Here is a 13,082-nt window from a genome sequence, read left to right on the forward strand (position 1 = left end):
TGCTTTGGAGGCAGTTCAAAGAAGGTTCACAGGGTTGATTCCGGAGATGAGGAAAGGTTGAGTAGGTTGGGCCTCGACTCATTGGAATTCAGAAAAATGAGAGGTGATCTTATCAAAACATATAAGATTGAGGGGGCTTGACAAAGTGGATGCAGAGAGGATGTTTCCACTGATGGGACTAGAACTAGAGGGCATGATCTTAAAATAAGGGGCCGCCCATTTGAAACTGAGATGAGGAGAAATTTCTTTGAGGCTTGTGAATCTGTGGAATAAACTGCCTCAGAGAGCTGTGGAAGCTGGGACATTGAATAAATTTAAGACAGAAATAGACAGTTTCTTTAATAAGGGAATAAGGGGTTATGAGGAGCGGGCAGGGAAGCGGAGCTGAGTCCATGATCAGATCAGCCATGATCTTATTGAATGGTGGAGCAGGCTCGAGGGGCCGTATGGCCTAGTTCTTAGCCAAAACATGCTTGATGCCCCCATGAGATCAGGGCAGACAAACAAAGGGAAGAGAATTTTATGAATTTCAAATTTAGCACTTCTGACATTCTGAATTCTTCCACTGCCACTTTGCTACACAGATGTTTGACTGGGTGAGGTGGGAGGTCATTTGATGAAACCTCCAGGAATATGCTCAATCAGAGTTGGTAACCCTAGTTGGGGCAGGGTTAAGAATCTCTTCTGCCAGTACTTGAGGTCATTATTGCTAAACCAATCTATCAAAAGCTGTGCAAAAGCAACCTTGAATAGTGACCCTCCCATCTCGGCTTCACTGTGATGATTGATGCTGACCTAGGATTGGTGGGGAAGTGTGGCAGTGGAGGAGGTCAGCATCAATCATCACAGTGAAGCCAAGATGGGAGGGTCACTATTCAAAGTTGGTGATCAGGAGCAGGCCACCCCCAAATATGTTTCCTACGGGTTACTGAACATATTGACTGCTATCCCAGCAGAGAACAAGAATCAGATCTTCATACCTGCCTGTTCTGTATTACTCATTCCACAGTGGGGGCAGTACAATTACCAACTAAGAAAGGTCTAAAAATTCAGACTGGCAAACCTACAGCATATATCCTGTGTACAGGTTTATGCCTCTGCTGAGCAAAGACCAGAACTTTTTGAAACCGCCAGTGCGGAAGTGGTTTTGCGTTTTTGATTTTTAGAAACCACCATCTCCTGATGCGTCCCAGTTGTGCAGACATTTGATATTTGTTTGGGCTCAATTCTTTTCGGCCCATTCGCAGTTTTGCCTTTCGTGCTCCAGCCCGTCACAAAATGGCACCAGCAAGTCTCTGGCCAAAACATTCAGCACTTGAGAGTCATGTGTCCAGTGGCATCAGGCGGTGTACTTTTGTGCAAACCACCGGCTCCTGTCATGAAGGCCAACTTCCTCTTCCTGCATTTTTTAACTACCCAAACTTTTTGAAGCACCCTTGGCTGATCTCCTGTGGCTTTGCTCACGATGAGTCGGAGCTGTTGCAAAAATGGTGCTCATATGGGCGGGGGGGGGCTGTACTTATCTCCACGGAGAATTCAGAAAGATGCTTGTAGGAGCACTCAAGGCAGTGAAGTTAAATCTTTTTGATTGGTACCCTGAAAATAAATGAAACATCATTTCCTTGCCCACTGCAGGTAGCTACATAAATTAGATCTCCGTGTGACCACACTTGCACAGATAAATCCCCATGTGCAGTGTTCCCTGTCATTTTTTTTTGGTGCCCGGCACTTTAACTGGCTGCGTGGCCCATTCAGTTTTTCGCACATATGCGGTTATTTACATTGAAATGTCTGTGAGCGGCCTGCGCAGGACCTCCAGATCACTGCGCAGGCCGCTTAGTGAGAACATTGCTCTCGTGCAATATTGGGAGAGCAGCTCTTTATCTTTCATTTTCTATCTCTTTAGGGTGTGAGTTATTGTATTGAAGACCAAAAAAATGTACAAAACTTAAAAGATCAAAAATAATTTGCATTGTTCCTTATCTTGATGTTATCAAAGGCATTGGCTAAATGTTTAAGTTCGGGTTTTCATCCAAAACCTCCCATCAGTCTTGAACAATGCTTTATTCCTTTCAGAATTTGCCACTGTCTGTGAACCACTTTTTCCTAGTTGTTTTTTTTTTGAGTTCTGAAATAAATGCAGATAAAAGGAATGCAGCTGATCAAGCTGTTTAAGATGCATTACAGAGTTTGCAGACCAGCTGAGCTCCCATCCGAGCTGTTCCTTCCCTACTCTCCAGTTTTCCACTCGGCTGTGTGTGTGTGTGTTCTGCCCCATTACCGTACTTGCTGACTGTGTACATTTGGAAGATAAATTAACGCCTTGTACGTCCCATTTGCTTTTAAAGTTACTTCCAAAAAGGTTGGCTACATGTTTTTTTTTAAATATTTTGTACAAAAGAGAAACTTTAGGTGGGGTTCCAAGAAATATTTAACGGCATTTTATTGGTTCAACTGCTTTATTTTAATGGTGGGATTTGCTGCCTGCTTGTGCACAATTTGTTTTTTGTGTTCATAGTGGTTCCTCATTGCAAGGTTTTTAGCCCACTTAGTGTTGGAGTTGCACAGTCCCCACTGCTTCAGTTGTGATTTGTTACTGCTTTGTTCCTTGGTGTCAGCTGTGGCTCAGTGGGTAGCACACTCACCTCTGAGTCAGAAGGCTGTGGGTTCCAGGGACTTGAGCATACAGATCTAGGCCGACACTCCCAGTGCAGTGCTGAGGGAGCGCTGCACTGTCGGAGATGCCGTCTTTCGGATGAGATGTTAAACCGAGGCCTCGTCTGTCCCCTCTGCGCACTTAGGTGGACATAAAAAATCCCATGGCACTATTTTGAAGAAGAGCAGGGGAGTTCTCTCCAGTGTCCTGGCTAATATTTATCACTAAAAACAGGTTATCTGGTCATTTATCTCATTGGTGTTTGTGGGACATTGCTGGGTGTAAATTGGCTACTCTTCAAAAGTACTTCATTGGCTATGGGACATCCTGAGGATGTGGAAGGATTGGTAAAATATCCCTCCTCGTCCGTCTCGACCTGCCTGCAGCCTTTTACACGGGTGGCTACATCATCCCCCTCCAACGCCCCTCCGCCGTTGTCCAGCTAGGTGGGACTGCCCTCACCATTTTTGTCTATACGAAGGGTCATTGACCCGAAACATTAACTCTGCTTTCTCTCCACAGATGCTGCCTGGTCCGCTGAGATTTCCAGCATTTTCTGTTTTTATTCCAGATTCCAGCATCCGCAGTATTTTGTTTTTCCATTTTTGTCTATCCAGTCGTAGCCAGAGAATCACCTTCAATGACTTCTTTTCCTGCTCTTGCATTGGTACCTCTGTCCCCCAAGAATCTATCCTTGGCCTTCTCAAGTTTCTCATCTATATGCTGCCCCTTAGCGACATCATTCGAAAACACATCAGGTTCCACATGTATGCTGATGACACCCAGCTCGACCTCACCACCACCTCTCTCAACCCCTCCACTGTCTCTAATTTATCACATTGCTTGTCCGACATCCAATACTGGATGAGCAGAGATTTCCTCCAACTAAATATTGGCAAGATCGAAGCCATTTTAGTTAGTCCCGGCCAGGAAACTCTGTTCCCTAGGCACTGACTCCATCTCTTGCAACGATCTGAGGCTGAACCAGACTGTTTACAACCTTGGTGTCATATTTGACACTGACATGAGCTTCCGACCACAAATCAGCTCCATCACCAAGACCATCTACTTCTACCTTGAACATGGCCCGATTCCACCCCTGCCTCAGCTCTGCTGCTGCTGAAACCCTCTTCCATGCCTTTGTTACCTCTAGACTTCACTACTCCAACAACGCACTCCTGGCTGGCCTCCCATTATCCATTCTCCATAAATTTGCTCATTCAAAACTCTGCTGCCCATGTCCTAACTCGCACCAAGTCCCGCTCGCCCATCACCCCTGTGCTCACTGACTTGCATTGGCTTCCGGTTGATTAACGTCTCAATTTTTAAATTCTCATCCTTGTTTCCACATCCCTCCATGGTCTCGCCCTTCCCACATTACAACAGTAACTACACACCAAAAGTACTTCATTGGCTGTAAAGTGCTTTGAGATGTCCGGTGGTTGTGAAAGGCTCTATATAAATGCAAGTCTTTCTTTTCCTATCTCTCTAACCTCCTCCAGCCCATCAACCCTCCTAGATCTCTGCACTCCTCCAATTTTGGCCACTTGCAGATCCCCGATTTTAATCGCTGCACCATTGGCGGCCGTGCCTTCAGCTGCCTGGGCCCCAAGCTCTGGAATTTCTTCCCTAAATCTCTCTACCTCTCTACCCTCTTTTAAGATGCTCCTTAAAACCTACCTCTTTCTTCCCTAATATCTCCTTATTTGGCTCAAATTTTGTTCTGTAACGATTCTTGGGACATTTTACTATTTTAAAGGTGCATAAATGCAAGTTGTTATATAAATACAGGTTCTTTTACACAAGAAAGGTGAAGGAAGTCGATTTGCTTGACTATTTGACTCTTCTGTGGGTAGCAGTTAGGAATGAAATACATGACTAGCATTGATGGCAGTCATTGTTCAGAGTAAGTTTAAAGATAAAAAGAAAGATTTGGATTTATATAGCGCCTTTCACAACCACTGGATGTCTCAAAGCGCTTTACAGCTAATGAAGTACTTTTGGAGTGTGGTTACTGGTGTAATGTGGGTAATAGTGTAGTAGATTTAGAGTATTTACAGGGAGTGTTTCAATCACGACCTGCTGTGTCATTTGGTATATGGGTTGATTTAGCTCTTTGGTATGATTTTCAATTTGATGCAATAATTATATTGGCAGTATTCTCTAAATGTAATGTCATTGCACAATACCCTAAATTCTCTTCCCAAAACCACTAACTTGTTCAATCCCATCTGCTTTCACATGGGTCCAAAGAAGGAAGAAAGATTTGCATTTATATGATACCTTTCCAAACCTCAAGTTATTGCTTCACAGCCAGTGAATTATGTTGGAAGTGTTGTCACCGTTATGTAGACAAATGTGGCAGCCAAGTTGTGCACATCACGGTCCCACAAACTGCAAATGAGATTAATAACCAGTTAATCTGTTTTGGTGATGTTGAGTGAGCGGTGATACATTGGCCAGAATTCCAGGAGAATTACCCTGCTTCCTTTCAAATGGTGCCATCAGATCTTTTACATCTAGCTGAACAGGCAGATGAAGCTTCGGTTTAACTTGTTATCCAAAAAGATAGCACTTCTGACAATGTAGTATCGCCTAGCCTAAATTATGTGCTCCGGTTCTGAAGTGGCACTTGAACCCATGACCCCTCTGATTCGGGCTGGAGTGCTACCAAACAAGCTAAGCTGACCTTTTTGATCTCCCACCTTAAATTTACTCCTTTTCCTGCTCACTGTTCTCCTATCTAGCAGATGTGCTCTGCGACCTTTCCTTTGCATGAAAAGTGCAATATATAATAAATGCTTGCTGTGGTTTTCTGCTTCAGATCCCAGTGGGTTACAGTAACTGATGTCTTGCTGCATGAGTTACGCTCATTTTGGCTGAAGTGATTATGCTGCCCTCATCAGATTTTACCTCTCATAGGGTAACAGTGGTCTCTAAACTGCTTTCTTTACTTTTGCTTCTTCCTATTCTGTTACACCTCCCAGAAAATACATTTCTTTGCTTGAAAAGGTCAGTGACACTAATGTCTGCATCTCCATTCACAGCCTCACTATCTGACCGAGCGGCATTGGTGGTACAAATCTGGGTGCTTCCCATTCTTCCCTCCCCTCCCCAGCCCCCCCACTCCACCCCAACCCAACACAGGCTCTGTCTGTCCTGCTGTTGGGGTACTTCCACAAGAGTAGATTGCTCAATCACTTGATCTGAAGACTCTTGAGCACAGTGATGGCTTTCCATTGACACCCAGCTGACCCAAACAATGGCCTACTGACCACCTACAGGGCCAACAAAGCCCCCCGTAGTTTGAGCAGTAAAACTTCAAGCTGAACCTTAATCCTTTAAACTACACAAAATACAGGAATACAACTCCCCTGGTAGCTCAGGAGGCAAGTGCATAACCCAGTGTGAAATTTAAATGTTCTTGCCAGAATCCTAGCCCCTGGCTCTTGATTTCAGCTGCACTCACTCGAGTACTGGACCTTCCTCACTAGATCAGAAAACCAATCAGGGTTGTGAGAAATTCAGTTTGTTAGAGAGAAAACTGGACCTTCAGTAATACTCGTAGGAACAGGAGCTGGCTGTTCAGCCCCTCAAGCCTGTTCCGCCATTCAATTCGATCATGGCTGATCTGTATCTTAACTCTGTCTATCCGCCTTGATTATGTAACCCTTAATACATTTGCCTCACAAAAATCTTATCAATCTTAGTTTTGAAATTTTCAACTAACCCCCCAGCCTCAACAGCTTTTTGAGGGAGAGAGTTCCAGATTTCAACTACCCTTTGTGGGAAGAAATGCTTCCTGACATCAAACAAGAACTTGGATTTATGTAGCGCCTTTAACGTAGTGAAACATTCCAAGGCTTTTCACAGGAGCATTAAAAAACAAAATTTGACCCTGAACCACATAAGGAGATATTGGGACAAGCAACCAAAAGCTTACTCGGAGGTAGGGTTTTAAGGAGTATCTTAAAAGAGGAGAGAAGGGTTTAAGGAGAGAATTCTAGCGCGTAGGGCCAAGGCAGCTGAAGACACAGCTTCCAAAGATGGGGTGATTAAAGTCGGGAATGCTTAAGAGGCCAGACTTAGAGGAGCGTAGTGCTGGAGGAGATTAGAGTTGGGGAGGGGTTAATCTATGGAGGGATTTGAAAATAAGGATGAGAATCGAGTTGTTGCTGGACTGGGAGCTAATGTAGGTCAGCGAGCACAGGGTTGATGGATGAATGGGACTTTGTGCGAGTTAGGACACGGGCAGCCGAATTTCGGATGAGCTCAAGTTTAGGGTGGAAGATGGGTGGCCGGCCAGGGGAGTGTTGGAATAGTCAAGTCTAGAGGTAACAACAGCATGGGTGAGGGTTTCAGCAGCAGATGAGCTAGGGCAGAGGCGGAGACGGACGATGTTACGGGGGTGAAAGTAGTCCATCGTGGTGATGGAGAGGATATCACCCCTGCATGGCTCGGCACTACTTTTATGGTTCTGCCACTTTGTTCTGCCGTCTCAAATATTCAAAATTAAATGTGATTTTATTATTTTAAAAATTGCGCGAGTTACCTAAATCTTCTTTAAACTCGCCCAAATGGTCTGGTGGATAAAGGTTTCTCCCAGTGTCACCTTAAACCGTATAGACTTGGTAAACACAGAACGTAACTGAGCTATACACACACGGGTCCGAGTTGATTTTAGCAAAATTGACTTATGGACCAGCAGAAAAAGAATCTGCCAGGACTCCTGCAGCTGATCATCATAGGCAGTCCCTCGGAATCGAAGAAGACTTGCTTCCACTCTTAACATGAGTTCTTAGGTGGCTGTACAGTCCAATACGAGAACCACAGTCTGTCACAGGTGGGACAGACATTTGTTGAGGGAAGGGGTGGGTGGGACTGGTTTGCCTCACGCTCTTTCTGCTGCCTGTGCTTGATTTCTGCACGCTCTCGACCATGAGACTCGAGGAGCTCAGCCCCCTCCACTTAGGGCGGTCTTTGGCCAGGGACTCCCCGGTGTCACTGGGGATGTTGCACTTTATTAGGGAGGCTTTGAGGGTGTCCTTGTAACGTTTCCGCTGCCCACTTTTGGCTCATTTGCCATGAAGGAGTTCCGAGTAGAGCGCTTGCTTTGGGAGTCTCGTGTCTGGCATGTGAACTATGTGGCCTGTCCAGCAGAGCTGATCAAGTGTGGTCAGTGCTTCAATGCTGGAGATGTTGGCCTGGCCAAGGACACTAACCTAGGTGTGTCTTTCCTGCCAGGGGATTTGTAGGATCTTGCAGAGACATCGTTAATGCTATTTCTCCAGCGACTTGAGGTGTCAACTGTACATGGTTCATGTTTCTGAGCCATACAGGAGGGCGGGTATTACGACAGCCTTATAGACCATGAGCTTGGTGACAGTTTTGAGGGCCAGGTCTTCAAACACTCTGTTCCTCAGGTGGCTGAAGGCTCCACTGGTGCACTGGAGGCGGTATTGGATCTCGTCATCAATGTCTGCTTTCGTTGATAGGAGGCTCCCGAGATAAGGGAAGTGGTCCACGTTGTCTAAGGCCGCGCCGTGGATCTTGATGACTGGGGAGCAGTGCTGTGCGGCGAAGGCAGGCTGGTGGAGGATCTTTGTCTTACTGATGTTTAGCATAAGACCCATGCTTTCCTATGCCTCACCCAATAAATGCCCCAATAACCACTGTAGCCTGTGTGTGGAGACTGGGTGAGTGCAGGAACAAGTTCAATTGCGATGCTGCTTGTGGTTGAATAGCCAGTCATATTCAGAGTCAAAACTCTCACATGAATAATCGTCACGTAAGCAAAGTCCCTGAAGAACTTATTGCTGTGGAACTGTACACAGACAAGGAGTTAATACACTCTGGAGAGGAAGGGTAGAATACTGCGAAAGGTGGAGGGGACCACAAATGATCTGTGAAGTGGGAGGGGGGGAGCCGGTTGGCTTCAACATTCTTGTTACCCAAACCAGGAACGAGCTGCAGAATGTATCTAATTACCCATTATGTTCGCTATAGCCTATCGGAATTAATGCATTTTAAATGGCTGGTGACAGCAGCACTCCAGGTAATTGTAAATAATACATCAGTGCCGAGAGAGTAGTCGAGGATGAACTGGTGGGGCAGAGTGAGAAAGCTTTACCTCGCGACTAGCCTGGTGTGTACTGGGTCCAAAAAGAGCAGGATAAGATAAATGAGTGAAACTCGTTCTTCACTGAAAATATTTCTTCCGCTCTCTTCTCCCCCCACCTTCCCCCCCCTCCCCCCCCACCCACCCCCCAATTCAGGTTCGTTAACGGAATGTTACGACGAGCTCGGCAACCGTTACCAGCTTCCCGTTTACTGCCTGGCACCGCCTCTGAACCTCATCACGGAGAAGTGCGACGAGGAGACGGCCGACATACCGGACCCTCCAGCGCACGCCAAGCGCGAGTTCCAGCTCAAGGTGCGCCTGTCCACGGGCAAGGACGTCAAACTCAACGCCAGCATGGCGGACACGATCGGGCAGCTAAAAAGGCAGCTGCAGGCGGAGGAGGGCATCGAGCCCTCTCGGCAGCGCTGGTTCTTCTCCGGGCGGCTGCTCACCGACAAGATGCGACTGCAGGAGACCAAAATCCAGAAAGACTTTGTGGTGCAGGTGATCGTCAACGAGATAGCTGCCATTTACTGAACTACCCGGCAAAAAAAAATCTATATGCAAGACACGTGACTATAATATCTTATATAAGAAGAACTGAAGGGCTCTGGAACATGGCTTGGCGTCCGGAGGAACTTGGAGTGCACTGGAATATGTGCAGTGGCCTACTTTGGCCATTGTCAGTTGGTCAGTCAAATGCAGTTCGAGGCCAAAAATGGGAATCATATTTAATGTGCACCTAGCAGTCTTGCTACTGCCGCCCCTGGCTAGCCGATGGATAATTTTGACTGTAAATGAAGGTGATATCTGTTGCTCTCCTCTCCTCTCTCTCTCTCTCTCTGTCTCTATCTCTCCCTCTCTCTTTCGCTCGCTTTCTTTGTTTCCCCCCACCCAAAAGATAATAATTCTGGTTGAATTGCCATCTCACTGTGGTCCTTTCAATCAGGGTACTTTGCAGTGAAGATCTTTCCAAGGTTGCTCTATAGTAGCAGTATCGAGGCTTTATATAGAAAGTGTACTGCGAATGTTTTACACTGGCTTTAATCGTGCAGTGGTTGATCACTTTTGTTTTATGCTGTAGGTGTGCAAGGGCCCAGCTAAGCACCAAAAATTTGCTCTTGTGTGTTTATGTATAATTACACCAATCGAAGTCTCAAACGTAACTCTGTGCTTCCATTTTTTTTTAAGTATAAGGACTGTGATATGAATTCAGCAAGATCCAAGTATTTTTTTAAACCTCAGAAATGCTGGAAATATGCAAGGGAGCCACCTCTGCCTCTGTACAGGGAACCGGCAGGTTAATGTTTTGGGAGGCAGACACTTTGTTGAAACTGGAGTATGCAAAGCCCCCTTTAAGGGAACGTCCAAGATGTTTTATCTCTAGGTGCTTTACCATGGAGTCTGGTGCGCGGGCCACGTGCGTAAACCTTTTTAACGAATGTTCCCATTTTAATTTGCATTATGTGTGTCGAGGCTGCAGATACTACCGGAACTGGTGCCCCCTCGTTGGGTAAATTGCAGGTCAGACCAGGGTCCAAGAACGGCCCTCTCAACCTCCGTGCATTTAATTCAAACGGGGCTAGCAGCACGAGGAATAAAAGCACAAATGGAACTTTTGAAGCTTGTGCTTCTTCGATAGGGCTGCCACATGTGACTCTTGGGCCGCCATTTGGATGTACCTCGTGTACAAGACTGAAAGAAATGGAGGGAAGGGGAGAATGATGGGTCGAAGGCAAGATTTGGGTATGCTGACTGTCCCCCAAAAAAAAGCTAGTCATGCTTTTTCCTCTTGTCCTCCCTCCGCCTCCCCCTTCCGTCATTTTGTTCAATCCTCGGTGCTTGCTTATTTTCCAATTCAGATGAAGGGTCTAAAACCCAGAAATATGTTTTTGTTGACCTGCTATGTATTTTCACCATTTTCTGAGACCCCCCCCCCCCCCCCCCACCCTGCCTCTCAATTGTGGCAGAATGCCTCGGTGGAGTTAGGGTGAGCTGTCGAGAGCTACATTGACTTCCGATGGCTTAGTGTGCCAAGAATACTGTGCACCGTGGGACAGAGCTGTATAAACCATGTGTGAGGCTCCGTTCCTGGTCAGCTCTTGTCTGCTCGTCACAGCTGGGGTAATGGGCGCTGAACTTGGCCTCTGCCTCCCTTTTCCAGCTAGCATACTGAGCGATTCCTGCTGCAAAAACATGCTTGTGTTAGACGTAGGATGAGGGTGGAATCTGGCTCAACAATGCCGGCCATATAACACCCAGTGGTATCATTTTGAAGTCCAGGGCGGGGCCCAGCCATTAAAGACCAGGTTTGATTCCTGTGTTTGCTCGTTGGGAGGAGTGGGGGTTGTGTGAAAGAGTGGAAAAGTTCAGTGTTGTTGGGGGCGGGGGGCACGGCAGTCAGTCCCTGTTCTCTTGGTCAGAGGAGAATGTTGGGTTGCTCGCTTTCAATTACTATGGGGTGTGTCTTGTGTGCGGCATATATGTACAGACATTGGCGCAGCAATGATTCCTGCCAACCCACCGCGAACAACAGCCACTTGGGTAATGTATCGGAGGGCAAGAGAACTGGATCCCAATACCCTTGGGAGAAGTGGGTGAGAAATCTGGTCTCTGGCATCTCTTTTGCAACAGTGCAATACTTTGTGTGTTTGTGTGTGTGAAGGAATGAGAAGACAATCTGACTTGTCGTCTTACATACTACAAAATGATAGATGTGAGTTGTGTTGGGATTCCGCAGTACTGAGTTCCTATTACTAGCAGCCCCTTTTTATTGAGCTGTAGCAGGATAGCTTCATCACCCGGTGGTAGAGACTTGCAACTGTTGCGTTTCCCAGGTCCCCAATGACAGTGCATTCAGTCAGTCTCTGGAGTGACGCAGATTGCAAACCCAATTTAAAGATAATGGGCTTTTGTTTTATTTTTGAGCTGGACCCAACAGATCACAAATACGAGTGTGTGCTCCTCGTGATATTTACAATCGGCCATTTAGGAGTGACAATCGCAACAGCGTTCTGAGGAAGTGCACGGTCTGCGTGCGGGGACAATCTGGATAAACATAGGAGGGAGAAAGGAATAGAAGGTTATGCTGATAGGTTTGGATAAAGAGGGGTGTGGAGCATAAACACCGGCATGGACCAGTTGGGCCGAATGGCCTGTTTCTGTTTAATTCTATGTAAGTGGGGGGGGGGGGGGGGGGATGGGAGAATCAAATTCTGCTGCCGCATTCCTCTCTCGTGTGTGAACCTTGCGGTGCAGTGTGAAGAAGGATAAGAAACCTGATTAGTTGTAACTCTAAAGTACGAGGGCTCTGCTGCACAGTGTCATGCGGGTCACAATCGATACATTTTCGTATAAAAAGCAAATGTTTTTTTTATTTTGCCTTTTTAATCATTTGATCTGCTTTACAGTCCTAAAGGAGAACAGGATATTGATCTAGCTGGCCGAGATGACCCCTTAGTACAGCATTGGAGTCACAAAGCAAAGGAACTGCAATAGTCCGTACACCCATTTGTGCATGTGGTGGGGGGAATAAGAATTTCTGAGGCATCAGTTAGAAATGTGGACCATCTCCCGCTGAAACCTTTCAGTTCCAGACCCGATTTGCTCCAGTGTTCTCCTGACTGTCCTCCCTTCCGCTAAACTCCTGCACCAAGTCCCGCTCATCCATCACCCATCCTTGCTGACCTACATAAGCACCCAGTCCTGCAAAGCCTGGGTGCTTATGTAGGTCCTGCAATTTAAATTTCGCACTCGTGTTTAAATCTCTTAATGACTTCACTCCCCCTCCCTCTGTTATCTGCTCCAGCCCGACACCCATTCGTCTTTCCTCTCCTTCCAATTGCATTTCCCTGCCCACTTTCACCCCATTATTGATGGCAGTGTCTTCACCTGCCTAAATACCTCCCCCCCCCCTTCCTAAGATCCTCCTCAATGCCTATTACTTTGGCAAAAGCTTTTGATCGGCTCGTGTAGCTTTGCTTCCTTGGGCTCAGCGCCTGCTTTTCTTCTGCCTCTGAAGCACCTTTGGGACATTCTAAGTTCGACGTGCTATTTAAACGTAGGGGCGACAGTTGCACTACGACTCCCTTCCCTTGCCAGATATGTAGCTCCCAACTATAAGCTGTTCCCGATGTCTGCAAACCATTGTGGTTCTGCTGCTTCTCCCCCCAGCCCCCCCAAAAAACCTCACCGTACAATCATTGTATTGAGGACTGATTTTTTTTGCCCATCACATCTGTGGTGCCCAGTGGAAAGTGCAGTAGGAAACTGGGACGTTTCATAATCAATATTGTCTGATTGCAG

General features: G+C 46.5%; 1 protein-coding gene across 2 annotated transcripts in view; it reads left to right on the plus strand.

The window, feature by feature from the left end:
* Positions 1 to 9,938, plus strand: part of ubtd1b (ubiquitin domain containing 1b) — a 78,340-nt gene extending 68,402 nt beyond the window's left edge. For both annotated transcript variants that reach the window (XM_070876447.1, XM_070876448.1), the window contains one exon: positions 8,932 to 9,938. In XM_070876447.1, coding sequence (XP_070732548.1) covers positions 8,932 to 9,314 — 383 coding nt within the window. In that variant the 3' untranslated portion in view covers positions 9,315 to 9,938. The remainder of the gene's footprint in view (positions 1 to 8,931) is intronic.
* Positions 9,939 to 13,082: the final 3,144 nt, after the last annotated feature.

Source organism: Pristiophorus japonicus, chromosome 3 (assembly GCF_044704955.1).
Source record: "Pristiophorus japonicus isolate sPriJap1 chromosome 3, sPriJap1.hap1, whole genome shotgun sequence".
In the NCBI taxonomy this organism is placed as follows: domain Eukaryota; kingdom Metazoa; phylum Chordata; class Chondrichthyes; family Pristiophoridae; genus Pristiophorus; species Pristiophorus japonicus.